The sequence below is a fragment of the Notamacropus eugenii genome, chromosome 6, assembly GCF_028372415.1.
Source record: "Notamacropus eugenii isolate mMacEug1 chromosome 6, mMacEug1.pri_v2, whole genome shotgun sequence".
NCBI classification, from domain to species: Eukaryota; Metazoa; Chordata; class Mammalia; order Diprotodontia; family Macropodidae; genus Notamacropus; species Notamacropus eugenii.
This window is the reverse complement of record NC_092877.1, coordinates 104414089-104431526: the sequence shown is the minus strand read 5'-3', so window position 1 is coordinate 104431526 and position 17438 is coordinate 104414089. Positions and strand designations below refer to the sequence as shown.

The 17438-nt window shown below is 40.5% G+C and overlaps 1 protein-coding gene across 1 annotated transcript in view; it reads left to right on the top strand.

Moving 5' to 3' along the window:
• The window catches only part of SCFD2 (sec1 family domain containing 2), a 423131-nt gene that overhangs the window by 377221 nt on the left and 28472 nt on the right, over window positions 1-17438 (top strand). The window contains exons 6-7 of the mRNA XM_072620771.1: window positions 4415-4560; window positions 15635-15769. Coding sequence (XP_072476872.1) covers window positions 4415-4560; window positions 15635-15769 — 281 coding nt within the window. The remainder of the gene's footprint in view (window positions 1-4414; window positions 4561-15634; window positions 15770-17438) is intronic.

Sequence of the window (17438 nt, the reverse complement as noted above, 5' to 3'; positions counted from 1 at the left end):
CTCCTTTTTCTTTTTCTTCCTCCCACTCTTTCCAAATCCAAATTCAAGGAATTTTAAGTTGGCTTTAATGTTCTGGCCATGAAGGATGCCTCTGAGAACAAAGAGAAAACAATAGTGAAGTAAGGGACTCGCTAAGATTCTGGCCCAGCTAATGAACTCAGAAAATGGGAAACAGACAAAGCTTCTTTTGACTGTTTTTTGAAGGACAAGATAAACAAAGAGGAAATGCCCACAGTTAGAACACATGCCCTCTGTGTTTTCTGACCCTACCTTTGCTTAACTCATTCAACCAAGAGAGCTCCCCAGACTGCAAGGAAAATCAGAAACATGTCAGCCACGGTCCCCATGAAGTAGTTTTGTTCAGACACAATTGGAAACATTCTGCAAAACATTACAAAGTGTACTTGTGTCAAATGGTGAAAAATTCCACGTGGAGTTTGAGCAAATAGGATTTGAAAAGTTACCTTGGGTAAAGGTGCCAAAACTGACCTTTGGTATATATTTCTACAAGTAAATAGATATAGACAGATAAAAATAGATATCTACATTCATATTTTTTACATGTTTATGGAGAGGGCAGCTAGGTGACAGGGATAGGGCACTGGCCCTTGAGCTAAGCAGATCTGAGTTACAATTTGGCCTCAGATATTTGATGATTACTAGCGGTATGACCCTGGGCAAGTCACTTAACTCTGATTGCCTCCCTCTCAAAAAATGTTTATGGAGATATTAAGACAAGGAGTAACACAAAGATAGCTCTTAGAGTTGCACTCCTAGAGAAAGGAATCCTTACATTTAAAGCTGAAAGGTACCTTAGAGGCCAGTCTAATCCAACCCCTTCCTCTTACAGATGAGGAAACTGAGGCCCAGGGCGCTTTGCTGATTTAACTGTGGTCATAGAAGTAGAAAACACTGGAGGCAGGATCTGAATTTTCTCCAGAAATACTGCTCTTTCACTGTTCCAAGTGTCTGTGTTCCCGGATGCTTGCTTTGGGGCTTCTATGGTATTTGAAACAAGTCACTATAGAGGTTCCATCCCACTTTTTAATTTTGAGTAATTATAATCTTGCCTGCTTACAAGACAAATTTATTTTGGATGCAGTGTTTAGTATATCTGGTTATTTGCTACCCAGCTTCTTTGAAAAGCTTGTTTTCCTACTGTGTTCATTTGATTTTCATTTACCAGGAATACAACCAAGAACAGTTCTGAAAATTCCCACACTTAACCTAAGCTTTACCAAATGTATCCAGAAATTGCTTTTTCCCCCATCTCAGTTTGCCATCAGAAATTTTATGAATAATTATGACTCACACTTAGCCCATAATACTGAGTATAAATTTCCCCATTTTCCAAAAAGCTAAAGTAAGCTGTCAACATGTGGAATAATAATATTAATCCTTTTACTTTACATAAAATAGAATACCATTAAATATTCTTGACAAAGACATTGGTTTAATTGTCATATAAACAAGTTGTAACAAAAACACTATGTACCAGATTCAATATAACAATGTTTTCTCTTTCCTTGATAATGATAATCATAGCTGGCATTTGTGTATTGTTTTAATGTTTGTAATTGCTTTATATAATTATCTCAGTTGAGACTCCAAACAACCCTGGAAGGTAAGCCTTACAGTTACTTTTGTCCTCATTTTTCACATGAAGAAACCAAGTTTTAGAAAATTTAAGTGACTTGCCCATGGTCACATAACCCAAAAGCATCACTCGGCTAAATGCATCCCTCTTAAGTCGGTTGTTTGCATTTGGACATTATTTCCCCAATCCTTTATTTCCAGCACCTACAAAAACTTGATTCCGAATGAGTGGTTAGAAGGTAGAAACTAAGAATGATGGAGGAACCATGATTTCCGAGGGGTTCATCCAGTAGAATTCTTAACCAAAGCAAGGATAATGAGATTGTACCTAAGAGAAAGAGGCAGACTGGGTACCACTACCTCAGATCAGCACCAGGGTGATTGATGCCTTTGTTTGTTCTGAACATCCTGTGTCTTTTTGCTGATGTATTATTGTTAGCCTATAATCAGTGAACAAGATGTTGTTTTTCTTTTGACGATCGCTGTTACTCTGACAAAAGACAATAAGAAATTCTCTTTGGAATAGAAGTCTCAGATTGATTCTTTAATGAAGGTATTTTTACAAACTCTTTCTCCAAGTCTTATTTTAAAGAAGTTGAGAACATTTGATCTACAATGATGTTATTTTTTATTCCCACAGAACACTTATTCCCACTATGTGGAAGGAGCTGTTAGATGCTTAGGATTTTTTGGGGGGATGTGGGTATGGACACTTGATGCACTTTCATGCATATTTAGTTTGTATGATGTACTTCTTGAGATATGAAGATGCTTTATTTGAGTGTTAGATCAGTCTCATTACTTTGTTTTGAAGCATTTCTGTAATCTCTCATTCCTTTGCCTTTATAACATACTTTGTTTAGTTTTGTTTCGATGAAGACCATTAGTTATTGAATAACTGTAATATAATTGCATAAAATGTCACATCGTGCATAACATTGCCCCAGTCAATTTCCTTTATCGGTAACCTAGTTTAATACATTGTAACTAAACTCCACCAAAAGGGCACAAAACAGAACAGTAGCACTCATCATCTGAAAGCAATTATCTTGACAAATCTTGGCCCCAGAGAATAGTTTTGGGGTCAGAGGACTTGGGTTCAAATCCTGTATCTGTCACTGCCCATTTGACCTTAACCTCTTTGGGCATCAGTTCCATTCAAGAAACATTTATGTGCCTCCCACTGTGCTAAGTGCTGGAGATATAAAAAGAGGCAAAAGCCAGTCCTTGACCTCAAAAAGCTTACAGTCCAATAGAGGAGACAGGATGCAAGTATATACAAATCAAACTATATGATATATATATACACATATATGTGTAAGTATATGTATATATATGTGTATAGATAGATAGATAGATAGATAGATAGATAGATAGATAGATAGATAGATAGATAGATAATAACTAAAAGAGGGAGAGCACTAGAATTAAGGGTAGTTGGGGAAGAAGATGGGATTTTAGTTTACTTTAGTTAAAGGAAACCCAGGGAGGTCAATAATTGGAGCAGAGGAGGAAGAGCATTCCAGGCATGGGGGACTGCCAGAGAAAATGCCCAGAGCTGAGAGATCAGGTTCCTTATTTTCAAAATGAAGGGGGTTGGACTGAATGGCATATTATAAGAGCCCTTCCAATTTGAAAGGTACAATCCTATGGTCCCCTTCCTTTCAGCAGTAAGATAAAGGGGGCAAATCCGTACACGGCCAGCATTGGTCACTGTTTCAGTCAGTTTTGTTCAATTGGTGCCTTTGATTGTTCTTACAGCGGCCTCGTTGGGTTGGGAGGGAGGTAGAATCAGTCCTCAACATACGTGCCGTTAACTTTCCCAACTTCAAGCATTTGTGTCATTTTATTAGTAGCCTCATTCAGTGATGTGCACCAGATTTGTTGATTGTCTGATGTCCTACTAGGCAACTGGTCTTGTTCACCCCACCATTGTAATGTCAACTACTCCCATCCCTTCATTACATGTTATCATTGTTTGCCTTTAGAGCTCAAGTTTTGTGTTGCAGTTATGGCCCCAAAGCATAGTGGAAGTCCTTTGGGCTCTAAGCTCAAGCATACAAAGTCAGTGAGTCAATAAAGGAGCTGGGTAAACTTTATATTGGAATGTCTGCAGTGGCTCTAGGCAGTGCAAGGTTACAGTTTTTGGTTGTTGTTGAGAACCTAAGGTATCAACATTTATATTTTTTACTTTTGTGCCATTATCTAGGAATGTTACCCCCATGAAAGTTGACTATATTATATATAAAGTTGACTCTATGGAGATTGACTCTATCTGTGAAAATGATGATATGTGAAAACTAAAAATTATCCACAAAATTTACTATTAAAAAAGCCAATAAACTCTTTCACTAACATTTATAGCACTAATTCTATGTAACTGCATCTATAACAATGTTTTCATTAACCCCATTTTTTTCCAAGGGTTAGGAAAACAGTGTTTGTAATGAGTGGAAAAGGTAGTGAGATTTAATGAAAACTTCTTTTAGATTTGAAGTTATTCACCTACCCCTGATATCCTTGAAATGAAGTACAGTTGACCCTGGAGAGCTCTCAGTGCTACTTATGCCATCATAGCAAGGGAGGCTAATGGCAAATATTTCAATGGAGGCTGATTCTAATTCTGTCAAAGCCACCTCCTGGCCTTATGGTGCCTTAGTGCCAGACAGAATCGAACTAGCCTGGTGGGGAAACAGCCCCCAAGAAAATTATGTTAAAAAAAAAATCCCAACTGTTGCATCTGAGCTTAAACTATCATTATTACCACATAAATTAAAGTTCTCTTCTTTCTCATAAAAATGACTCTGTATTTTTCCAGGCTGTGAATCTTCAGTTAACCTGACAGTTCAGAAGACCAGAGTCGCTGTGGATGAGCTCTTTGAGTCACTACACGATATCACCACAGCTCGAAGTCTCATGAAACAGTTTAAATCTGTCTATGTTCCTGGAAACCACACCCATCAGGCAAGTAACATTTTTGCAAATGACTTTTTAATCTATGTGGAATTGTTTCCAATTAAACTTTGGGGGTGGGGATGGGGAATGGGTTTTCTGCAGCAGTTAAAAAAGGAAAGGATCCTAAAGTCCCCTCAGGCTGGGGGAATTTTATGGGAGTAGGGACAGTCACGAGGCAGGAAGGTACAATGGAAGGAGCCCTGGCTGTGGGGGGAGGGGGCCTGGGATGAAGTCCTGGTCTTCAGCAGGTCACTCACCTCCAGGCCCGCCCTTTGCAATCACCACTTCCCTTTTGTGTTCACTAGGCAGCCTTTTAACAATGTGGTCTAGAAATTTCCCAGGAATCCAAGTCAAGCTTACTGGCCTATAATGTTCAGACTCTTTTCCCTTCCTATATTGAAAATCAAGGCAAACAACGCTCTTCTCCAATTTTGTGGGATCTCTCCTGTCTTTCAAATATTACTGACATATGTGTGTATGTGTATATACACATGTACATACAAATCTATAAATGCTATATGTTATATATTACACATATAATATATGATTTATTAATGTATCTGTGTAGAAATATAATGTATTAAATATATATATAAAATGTATTATATATGATATATTTATATTTGTATGTATATAAGTGCTTATTTTCTTCCTCCACCCCCACCTTCTTAAGCAGTTTGCCCAAGGTCTCAAAGGTAAGAAGTGTGGGGTTTGAACACAGGTCCTCCTGACTCCAAGCTCAGCACTAGATCTCATATATAAAAGTCCAGTGGATAGAATTCTGGGCTTGGAATCCAAATGCCCTGAATTCGGATCCTTCCTCTGATGCTTATGAATGTTACCAAAACCCACTGGTATGAGACTCTTCTCTTATTGGTGGAGATCAATGCCTGGTACCTACATAAGGGAAGGAAATGAGCAAGAGCGGAAGAGAGGAGACTACTTCAGGTTCTGCAGTCGCTTTGGGAGTTTTAAGAGAAGAGATGGATGATGCCAACCTCACTTCAAGTTGCTGAAGAGAGAAGAAGACTGGGGGAAACAAGACATGAGAGGAGCTAGTGGTCTCCATCACATCCCTATTTGGAGGTTGCTACTGTAGAGACTTCGAGTGATACCTGGGACTTTTTCTTAGTTGAGCTGAGTCACCTCACTCCCAATGAGAGAGCTCCTTCACTCTATATTTTTCTGTATATACTTTCTCCAATTTCTGATTTATTATTGACTTGGAAAAATGGATTTCTTTGCTAATTGCTCTATGAGCGTGAAAGTGGTATTTGATGAGAAAGGAGTCAAGCCTTGAATCAGGCTTGGGGTCAGGTCACCCTTTCCCTGTTAAGGGCCAGCAATCAGAAGTTAAAACTGAATCTAAAAATGACATTGATTTGATGATTAATGTTTAAGGGAACAGATAAACATAACGCTAGCATGGTACCCCTTCTGTCTGAAGAAAACAGAGTGGCCAAGCTTCTGACTCCAACTTCCTGATTCCCCTCCTGGCAGGAATTAAAGCCTCCCTTGGAGGAGATTGAGGATAGAAGAGGCCAGAGATGACTCTTTTGCCTCCCTTTGAGTCACACGATGACGTTCCCATGCTACATGGAAGAGTTGGCCCTCACAGCACAAGCTTTGTGTCCTAAAGCAAGTCACTGGGTCCTTCACCACAGAAACTCACTAATATTTATTTATAAAGTCATCAATGAGTAGTGTGTTATGCTAGTGGAGAGAGTTCTCACATGGGAGTCCCAAAACTGATGGAATCGCAGATCTTCTTTAGGTATTAGGCATAGGCCTTAGCAGGAAAGTCCTTTCATGCCTGTTCCTCATTTTGATCCTCACAACAATCCTGTGTGTTAACTCGGGCAGGTATGATTAAATAGGTTTTATAGAGGAGGAGGAAGTTAAGGCACAAAGAGTGGTGGAGCTTGGACTCCAGCATGGGTCTGCTGGATCACAGCACAGTGCCCCTGTCTTCTCTACCACACAGTCTCTTTCGTTGCCTGAGCTCCGAACTCCATGGGGCTGATTAAATTAACTGATGGTGGTGATAGCTAGCTAATATTACCCTTGCTAAGGGATCTAGAAATACTGATGCAGATGGGTCATTTAGCCTTGCCTTTTAATTAAAAGCAAAAATATTTCTTCCCTTTATTCAGCATACCAGGGACCATCAAAATGGGAGATAAAATTACTTAGATAATTAATCATATGTTGCTTAGTTTTTTAAAAAGAATGACCTTAAATACTCTTCTAAGTCTCATTCAGAGAGTGATAACATAGTGACAGAAAAATGTCAAAAACCAAGTGAGATTTACTGCATTTATTATAACTATGAGGGGGGGAGGGGAAGGATCCTAATGAGGGCTCATAGCATTTCTGTCCATCATGATGAGGGCCTTGGCTAACTTCACATAAACATTTATTATTTGTAAATCTCATCTAAGGCATGCAGAAGTCTCAGTTTTTCTCACAAGTTTCAGGTTTGTATGTTTTGGGGGAAGGGGTCATACTGTGACAATATGCCAGGTTTCTCCTGTCTACCCTTCCCACCGCAATATGGTATAAGATCTGCCAGGATTTCTGCCTGTACACTACCTCTCCCAGGGTTTGGGGCTCCTTTCTGTGACTGGCAGGCTCAAGAACCCAACCTTGTCTTCTGTCTCCTTCATATTGTCAGCCATACTAACAGAGTTTAGGTCATTCACCCTGAAGGGCGAAGGGAAGAAGATAATAAGTATTTACATGTCACCTACTGTGTGCCAGGCACTGTGTTAAGCATTTTATAAAAATATTATCTCATTTGATGTTCACCTGGAAAGCAGATACTATTATTATCCTCATTTTACAGTTGAGGAAACTGAGGCAGGCAATGATTAAGTGACTTGCCCAAAGGCACAGAGCTGGTAAGTGTCTGAGACTGAATTTGAACTCAGATATTCCTGCCTCCCAGCCCAGAATTCTACAGACTGCACCACCAGCTACCTCTGACTCCTTGTGTCAAGAATCTCATTTCAGGGATCCTCAGCAGTGGTCACATATATTCCAATTCACTCTATTTGTAGTGATAATTATTTCAAATACGGTCATTGGTTCCAGCCCAGTGGAAATATGCAGTAGGTACTCAATACTGTAAGCACTTCAGGGGGATTCATTATCAGCATTAGTCAGGGCCCAGCTGTATCTAAGGGCACAAAAAGTGAAGGGAGGTCTCCCTGGGGAAGCTAGAATGTCAGACTCGGAGCCAGGAAAACCAGAGTTCAAATCCCATCTCAGACCCAGTAGCTTATGTGACCCTGAGGATAATATCCTCAGTTCTTTCCCACAGGGTTTTTGTGAAAAGCAAATGAGATAATACATCTAAGTAGAGTTTAAACATATCCACTTACGACATGCCAGCTGTCATCATTATCATTTTTTTGCAGATAGAGGCAACTACAGGTCCACAAAGGTAGATGTAGTCTAGAGCAAGGGTGGCACCTGCAGCCTCGAAGTCACATGTGGCCTTCTAGGTCCTCAAGTACAGCCCTTTGAATCCAAACTTCACAGAACAAATCCCCTTAATAAAAGGATTTGTTTTGTAAAACGCAGACTTAGTCAGAAGGCTGCATGCAAGGACCTAGAAGGCCACATGTGGCCTCAAGGTGGAAGGTTCCCCACCCCTGGTCTAGATTCTTGTCCTGTTTACAAGCTGACTTTTTTAAAATACCCTTTCTTTCTTAACTTTTTTGTATCATGGACTCTTTTGACAGTCTGGTGAAACTTATTCCTCTTCTAGGAATAATGTTTTTGAATGTTTAAAATAAAGTAAATAGGATTAGAAGGAAATCAATCATACTAAAATACATTTTAAAAATAGTTTTAAAAATCAAATTCACACACCCAGGTTAAGAACCTCTGCTCTGCCCAGGTGATAAATGGTCAAAGGACACGAACAGGCAGTTTTCTGAGGAAGAAATTAAAGATATCTATAGTCATGAAAAAATGCTCTAAATCACTTTTGGTTAGAGAGATGCAAATCAGAACAACTCTGAGGTACCACATCACACCTATCAGATTGGCAAACATGACAGAACAAGAAAATGTTGGAGAGGATGTGGGAGAGTTGGAACACTAATTCACTGTTGGAGCTGTGAGCGCATCCAACCATTCTAGAGAGCGGTTTGGAACTGTGCCCAAAGGGCTACAAAAATGTGGAACTGTATCCCCAAGAGATCAAAAAATGGGAAAGGGTCCCAGATGTACAAAAATATTTATAGCAGCTCTCTTTGTAGTTGCCAAAAACTAGAAGTCAAGGGGATGCCCATCAATTGGGGAATGACTGAACAAGTTGGGGTACATGAATGTAATGGAATATATTGCGCCATGAGAAATGATGAACAAGAAGACTTCAGAGAGGCCTGGAAGGATTTATATGAACTGATGCTGAGTGAAAGGAGCAGAACCAGGAGAATTTGTGCACAGCAATGACCACAGCGTGCAAGAGTTTTTTCTGGTAGACTTGGATCTTCATAGCAATGCAAGGACATTAAAAAAAAAATTGCCAATGGTCTCCTAAGGCAAAATGCCTTCCACATTCAGAGAAAGAACTATGGAATTCAATCGCATAATGTAGCAGATCATTTGTGTGTGTGTGTGGGTGGGTGTGTGGGTGTGTATTATGTTTTAGTTTGTTATATGATTTCTTCCATTTATTTTAGTTCTTCTACACAGAATGACTATAGTGAGAATGTATTCAATAGGAACGTATGTGTAGATCCTATATGGAACTGTATGCTGTCGTGGGGAGGGAGGGGAGTGGGGGGGTAGGTAGGGGAAAAAGAAATCTAAGTTTTATGGTAGTGATTGTAGAGCATTAAAAATAAATAAAATGAAGACGTTAAATAAAAAAAAAAAAATAAAAAAGAATCCCTGCTCTAGGCAGTTAGAGTTCAGTCTTTTCCCTGATCCAGCTCCCTCTCCTGGAGCCCTGAAATGTCTACATTCTTTATCTCGTTCTACCCTCTTGCCTTCTTCTGTCCAAGCTGAGGTTGTCTGAGTTTTTCTGGGAACCGAGGAAGGAGTAGATCTGACCAAGTCCCCCAGTGTCTATTCCCTGGTCACTTGAGTTGTATTCCAGGTTCCTATGGTTCTGTGAGGAACAAATCTACCCTGATCCCCAGTATCTACAGAACTCTTAGGGTCCACCTTGAATCTTGTGAAGAACTATTTCTGTTTCTGTGGTCAATGTCAAAGGCACCCTTTGCTTACCTGTTGCCCATTAACTCTTAAAAATTGGCTGAATTTATTAACACATAGAATAATTTATTACAGATCCACAGACTGCATTCCCTCAGATGTATCTCACGCACAGACATATACAAAGGGAGGCTTTGCGTCCCCAAGCACCAGGTTTTAATCCCTCTTAATCAGCAAACTTGAAAATTCCATTACTCTGGGCAATCACAGAGCCTTAAGATATGGTAAATAATTGTAGGGAGCTCACACTTCAATCCTGTAAGTATAGTCTTTGCAAACAGCTACTAAAGCCTTCTCCACCTCCTGAAATGCTTTACAACTGATCCATGCTAACCAGGCTTAGGGAAGGCCTTCTGTCCAGCATGGTACCTGGTACACAGCAGGCACCGAAGGCTTTTTCATTCAGTTGTTCATTCATTACTAACAGGCTGGGTAGTTGTACCCAGCCATGTGACACATCCTGTGGTTTCACTGTCAGAGAGAGATTATCGAGATGATTGGTAAGTTGTGGGTCCAATCCAGTGTGGCAGTTGTAATGTTCTTCATCAATAAGCATTGAGTAAGCGCCTGGTTCAGTAGCTAGAGCCCCATACCTGGAGCCTGAGCTCAAATCCAGCCTCAGAAGCTTACCAGTTGGGTGACCCTGGGAGAGTAAGTTAACCTCTGTCTGCCTCAGCTTCCTCATCTGTAAAAAAAGTGAAGAATAATGCCACCTCCCTCCCAGGGTTGTAATGGGAATCAAGTGAGAGAATCATTGCAAAGTGCCTGCACAGTGCCTGACACATAGCGTTCAGTGCGATGTAAATGTTCGCTGCTGTCATATTATTGTTAGCAGACATTGTGCAAAGTGCTTTCTTAAGGATGGAATGGATGGCATCACCTTTTTTTCTTTTTGGAGGCCTTGGAAAAGGATGGAGAGTGTGACAGGATAAATATCTACCAGGGGTTCCTCACAAGCTGGGTTAGGCCCATGCCTCCCTCTGAACTTAACAGCTCCACCCCCACTCCCTCACTCCCTTCATTCTCCCTAAAAGTGACAAAACTGTTCCTGAAACGTGATTGGCCCCTGCCCTTCCTGACAACACTTCCTGGTACCTCAGGACATATAAATTCACCCATGTGATGAAAAACCAGTGAAGTCCCCCTACCCTGCCTGCTGACCAGACCTGTTTCCATAAGGAGCAGGGGAGGACGCAGCCACCAAAGCTGAAGCTAAGTCCCATTGTGTCCTTCCTGGTATCTTTTCTGTCTTAAAGCTAAGTAAACCTTTTTTTTTTTTGTCAACTGTTCAATGACCAACAAGTGTCTCATTTCATCCCAACCTTGCACCTGAACTAACATCGAGCTGGGTCAGGCCCAACCCTAAAAGAGAGAAGGCAAAGCAGGGCAAGGCAGGGCAGGGCAGCAGCAGATTGGCAGACTTTGTAAAGCCTAATACCCACCGAACTGTTGTAGCTGTCTTAACATCTGCAATGTCCTGGCCTGTTCTTAGCCCGGGATTTAAATTGGTTGTATTTATTTATGGGACTCGCTTGGCTGACAACTTGAACACATCACTTTTATTTTGTTTAAATAATCTTTACCCTGTAATTTCTCAAAGCCAATGCCCCTGTTTAATATGAGCTTTAATCTCTTCCCAAACATGGCAATGTTTGATTTATTGATGTTTTTCAGCTGTGGCATTATGGAGCTATTAAACAGAGGCTGTTCTTAGGGCATGTTGCTCGAGGCCTCCTTCAGACTTAATATCATATGGATATGACATGATAACCTTGGCATAAGATTGGATGTGCCCTGCGCAGACAACCCTTACCAGATACTTTTTGTCTCTTATGCTCCTTGCCTAATTAACAAAGGAATTCAAGATCTGCAGCACTCAAAGGGACATTTTCCAGATTATACAAGATGAAAGGTACATGATGAAGCATTTATGGGATTTATTCCAGTCCTAGCCCCTTCTGTTCCTCAGCCCAGCCCTAGGCTCCATCCTAGAACTATGTGTGGGCTTAGCTCCTTTTCCTCACGGCTTCTCTTACTGGGCAGCCCCAGGTTCTGATTCCGATGTTCTCAGTGACTGTGTCGTTCATCCTGTACCCCACCTCATTTACCCCCCTACTTAAAATAATCAGCAAAGCGTGAATAAACAAGTAAGGAGCTTTTATTAAGCCCTCACTATTTGTCATACGTTATGCTAGGCCCTAGAGATACAAAGACAAAAACAGAACAGTCCTTGCCTTCAAGCTTCAAGGAGCTTATATTCAATTGGGGGAAGATAACGACAGCAAAAAGAAGTAAATACAAAATCTATGCCTACAGGCCGACCACGTGATGCATTCTTTGGCCATGCTATCCTGATGACCAGTTGCCTTGGTCACCTGCTGCATGGAGACCTAGCTCTAGATACATTGCACCTCACTTTTCCACCATTTCTTTACCGTGCCATCCATGCCATCATACATATATCCCTTGTCCCCAACCCCCATCTCCTTTCCACTTCCAAATAAGTTTTGTCTGGAAAGGCACATCAGTATACTTCCATATGGTTCTTTTTTTTTTTTTATTATCCCTGTAACTTTGCAAAATGTCATTCTTTAGCTGCCTCTCCCTGTGGGTTTGGCTTCCTGGATCAGAATGTAAGCTCCTTGAGGTAGAGACCATTTTCACTTTTTATATCTGTATCCTCAGTGCTTAGCACATAATAAGCATTTGATAAATGCTTTCTCATTAGTTCGTCAAATTCCATGGAGGTTCATGAAACAAAGAAAAATTATCTTTAGTCTTGCTTGCTTCCTGTTCTAATTCCATAGTGATGACAGAGTGATGGAAAAAGGAGGGAGGCAAAAAAAATCACACAGTTGTGAGACTGTCTAGAAACTCTAACTTAGTTGTTGGTAATCTAAATGTGCCAACAGATTGGCATACAATTGGAGAAACTGAAGCCCATTAACCTTGACATTCCCTCAATAGATGAAACCAGAATGCAAAAGGAAGCTAAATGGAAATATAGCTCATGGGTTCTCTTTGAGGACCTCTCTCCCAAAAAAAAGGAACTGGTAGAATTGATCTTGTATGTCCAAAGGCAACAGGAAACATCATTCATTGGTTATCTGTTTTTCAGTGCACATGAGAGACTTTCAGCAGGGAAGTGGTGGCACCAGGCATTACCTCAACCACCAGAATGAGGAATCAGGAAAGAACTTTGGAAGTATATGAATGAAATTCTTCACCCTCCTACTTGCCAGCTCCTGAACATTGTCAGACACCCTGAGGGCCTTCCCCTCCCAGATTGATTTTATTTTTTAGACTGGTCAAAGAGGTCATTCTTTGCCTCTTTTTTTAACCTAGCTTTAATCCCTGAATGGGCATTGCCTCAGACAAACAACCTGGGAAAGACTTTAGATTAAAAAGGGCAAGGCCTTCCATTGTATCCAGGGCCATCTCCAGTTGGCTGATCTGTATCTTGCCACTGGACCCAGATGACTCTGGAGGAGAAAGTGAGACTGGTGACTTTGCATAGTCTTCCCTCACTTAAATCCAATTCACTTGCAAGTCATGGCATCACCTTCCTGATGTCATGGTCCTCTTTGGGAATGAAGGACAAACTACAACTGTGTGGGGAGGAGTTCCTCACTGGGAATCTGAGGGCTCTCTGCATTGATAAATTATGTCCAAAAGAACACCAGTAAAATAACCCCAAAGAAGTGTGTGTGTGTCTGTATGTAGGTGGGAGTGTATTTGGGGAGGGGAGACGTACTGTAACAGACCTGAGATTGACTTTTTTTTTTTTTTTGCATTTCAGTAGTTTTATTGAGAGGTCACTTTCTTAATACCAGAGGTTACGTCAGCCAAGTTAGGTTTGCACTGATGAATTCTTCAGTGAGTCAGGCGTTTAGGTATAACTAAAAAGAGTACATCTGCAGAATGCTTTACAAAATGAAGTATCAGTAAATGAGGCATGCTCTGGTTCTTTGGTTTGTCTTTAAAAGGCCACAATATGATGTCAAAAGGAACTTTGAAATAGTTGTAGCTATTGTGAAAGTTAAGCTGTATGTTAACAGTGATTAACTATATGCTCCCCCATTACTCTAAGTCAGTTTAGATACATTAATCTACCACTAGCTTTAAGTGCTCCAGTTACCCCCTCATTAGTAAATTAAATTGCTACTCACTTGAATCTGGGTAGACAACGCACTTTAGTCTAAGTTGAACATTACAGGAGCATTATAACAATAGCACACACCATTTGTTGTGGGTCAGCCCTTTCAGTCATATATAACTCTCCCGTGACTCCGTTTAGGGTTTTCTTGGCAAAGATACTGGAGTGGTTTGTCATTTCCTCCTCCAGTTCATTTTACCGATGAGGAGACTGAGGTCAACAGCGTTAAGTGACTTGCCCAGAGTTATACAGTTAGTAAGTGTCTGAGACCAGATTTGAGCTCAGGAAAATCCACTGGGCAACCTAACTGTCCTTCCCCATTTGTATTGCTTTTAATTGCAAAGTTCTACACTAACAAGGTCCTGTTTCATACCAACAATAATCCTTACTTAACAGCTCTAGAGTGTTAGCATATAGTGCATTAGAAGGGCATAGCTGAGATTTCAGAGTGGCAGGCTATGAGAGTTGCTTATGTAATAGAAATTAATTCTTTCTAAGGGGCTAGATATTGAAATAAAAACTTTACTGTATAAAACGATATTGACTCTTTTTTTAAGGGAATGGGAGAGAACCAGACCTGAGATTATGTGTGTGTCTGTGTCTGTGTGTGTGTCTGTGTCCGTTAGTAGAGGTTGGGAGAAAAATGACCAAACTCCCAGTGTGGTATTCCCTCGACCATTGTAGGCTGCCACCATCGTGGCAACTTGTAGTTTCAGTGAGCTGCCTGAGCCACTGAGAGGATAAGTAAAGGGTCACACAGCTGGTGGGTGTCAGAAGAAGAATTTGAACCCAAATGTTCTAGACTAGGGGGCCAGTTTTCTAACTTCTACATCACACCGAATCTGTTGATATCTGCAGGTACTACAGACAGAAATCAGAATACCAATCTGCATATAGTTTCTTTTCTGTAGCCCTGCCCTGCTTTGCCTGCCTCTTTGGATTTTTTTCTAGCAAAAGCTTACTTGAAGCTGATCTATATTGTAATGGTTTTAGATTTTTTTTTCAAATAGAAGGGGCCCTAGAGAGCATCCATCCAACCCTCTTATTCTGTAAAAGAGGCACTTGAAGCCCAGAGAGGTTGTGACTTGCCCAAGGGCATCCAAGTGGTAAATAATGCCTAGGTCTTCTGACTGTAAAGGTGATGTTCTCTCTACAACAGCTCAAATGGATACTGACAGCAGAAAGATAGATGAATGGATAGATAGATAGATAGATAGATAGATAGATTAAATAGACATAGATTAGAGAGAGAGAAATGAACAAATAGATGGATAAATTTAGTAAATAGATTGACCGATAGGTAGAAAAATAGAAAGATAAATGAATAGATGGATGGATAAATAAATGAATGGATAGATAATAGATGTATGAATGAATAGCTGGATGCATGAATAAATGAATGACTGGAAAAACAGATAGATGAATAGATAGTTTCTAGCAAAAATGAACATCATACCAAATGCCTCTGCCAAAGACTGGAGACTGTCTTCATTTCAGTTTTTAAATTACTATACTTTACTCTTATATTTCATATGCTAAAAAAAAAATCCAACATTTCATATTGCTTTCTATCTGGTTTGGAAAATTATTGACTCCTCTTTACCACCCCTCCTCCCAAAATTTGCATCTTTTGATCCCAGGAGATCGATTGGACATGAACCCTGTTACTTACATGATATCATTTTACCTTTGCAGGCAACATATAAGCCATTGCTGAAGCAGGTTGTGGAGGAGATATTGAATCCGGAGAGACCAGATCATGTTGATATTGAACACATGTCTTCAGGCCTCACCGATCTTCTTAAAACTGGATTTAGCATGTTCATGAAGGTAAAGCAGCCATGTGGAGATAATCTTCTGTTTGCAGGCCCCTCCTCTGGATGAATAGATATGGTATCCAGAGAACTGAAATGAGAGTGCACCATTAGCACTAGTGAGCTCTGTTCAGAAGCTTTTGGTGTTTTACTTCTTTTGTAGTTAAGAGATGTTTGTATCCATAAAAATTATAGACTAAGAAGTGAGATGGTGGTAGGTCCTGCAGGTCATATGTTGTCCCTATATTCCAGGGTCAGCTGGCTTTGTCTAAGCAGAAGGAACCAAGTGTTACTGACTTACATAGTCTCTAAGAACATATGTTTCCCTCTACTCTAGATTCTTCTGTAGCTCCCCAGTGCCTCTAGGATTAAATATAAACTACTTAGGCCAGCATCTAAAGCCTTCACAGTCTGACTCCTGCCCATCTTTCTAGATTTATTTCACATCACCTGCCCCCCATTTCAGGCATTCTGCAACTAAGCTACTTGCTCCTCCTGAACATGGCATTCTGTTTCCCATCTCCATGGCTTCACCCAGGCTGTACTGCCTACCAGGAATGTGTTCTCTCCTCCTCTATACCACTTAGAATCTATACTCTAGAATTCGTACCTTCCTTTAAAGAAGCTTTTTCTGGTCCTCCAGTCTTCCCTTCTTCAAATGTCTTGGATTTACTCATGTCCTTAACATGTTATGCCTAATTCCCAATAGAATGCAAAGTCACTAGGCATCACAGTATTGGATGCATGGCATCCCTGCTCCTAGGAGACTGAGGCTAGAGGATTGCTTGTGCTTGGGAGTTTTGAGCTTCAGTGGGATAAGCTAATCTGGTATCCATCCTAAATTCAGTATTAATATGGAGATCAAAGTGGGACCAGGCTGAGGAGTAGCCTCTGTATTGCAGTCTGGGAAAGAAAGGGAAACCCAGTTGTTGTTTTTTAAAGCAAATTCCTTGAGTTCAGAGACTGTTCTTCTCTTTCATCTTCCTAAGCCTGGTTCCCAGAAAAAAATGATGTGCAAATAGTAGAAGTTTAATAAATGCTTGTTGAATTGAATTGGAGATCAAGACATATTTCTAAGTTCATTAGCAGTTGAGGGGTGCAATGGATACAGTGTTGGACCTTGAGTCAGGAACACTGACTTTAAATACTTACTAGCTATATGATCCTGGGTGAGTCACTTAATTGCTGTCCATCTCAGTTTCCTCAACTGGAAAATGGGCATGATAATAATAGCACCTACCCAGCAGGATAGTTGTAAGAGTCAAAGGAGATAATATATGTAAAGCACTTAGCATAATGGTTGGCCCTATAGAAATACTTTTCCTTTCCTCTGCCATCCCCAACACTTGGCTAGTTGTGAACCACGTTGTGGTATAAACTAAGGCTATGTACCACTTACCTTTATTCACTCAACACGCATTCATTAAATGCTGAATATAAGAAATATACTATCCGATAAGAAGGATGAGGAGTGACTTTGTTCAGGTTCAGGTCACTTGTCTGACCAGGCTCCCACACCATCACTCCCTCGACAACTATATCTTTTTCTGCTCAACAGAAAATTTGCTGATGAAATCTAGAATACCTGTAATTGCTATGGTGGGGGGGTGGGGGGAGAGAGGAGCATGGATGTTCAAACATTAAGCCGTACTGGATGTGAGGATGAAGAGAGAGAGCATGGATGT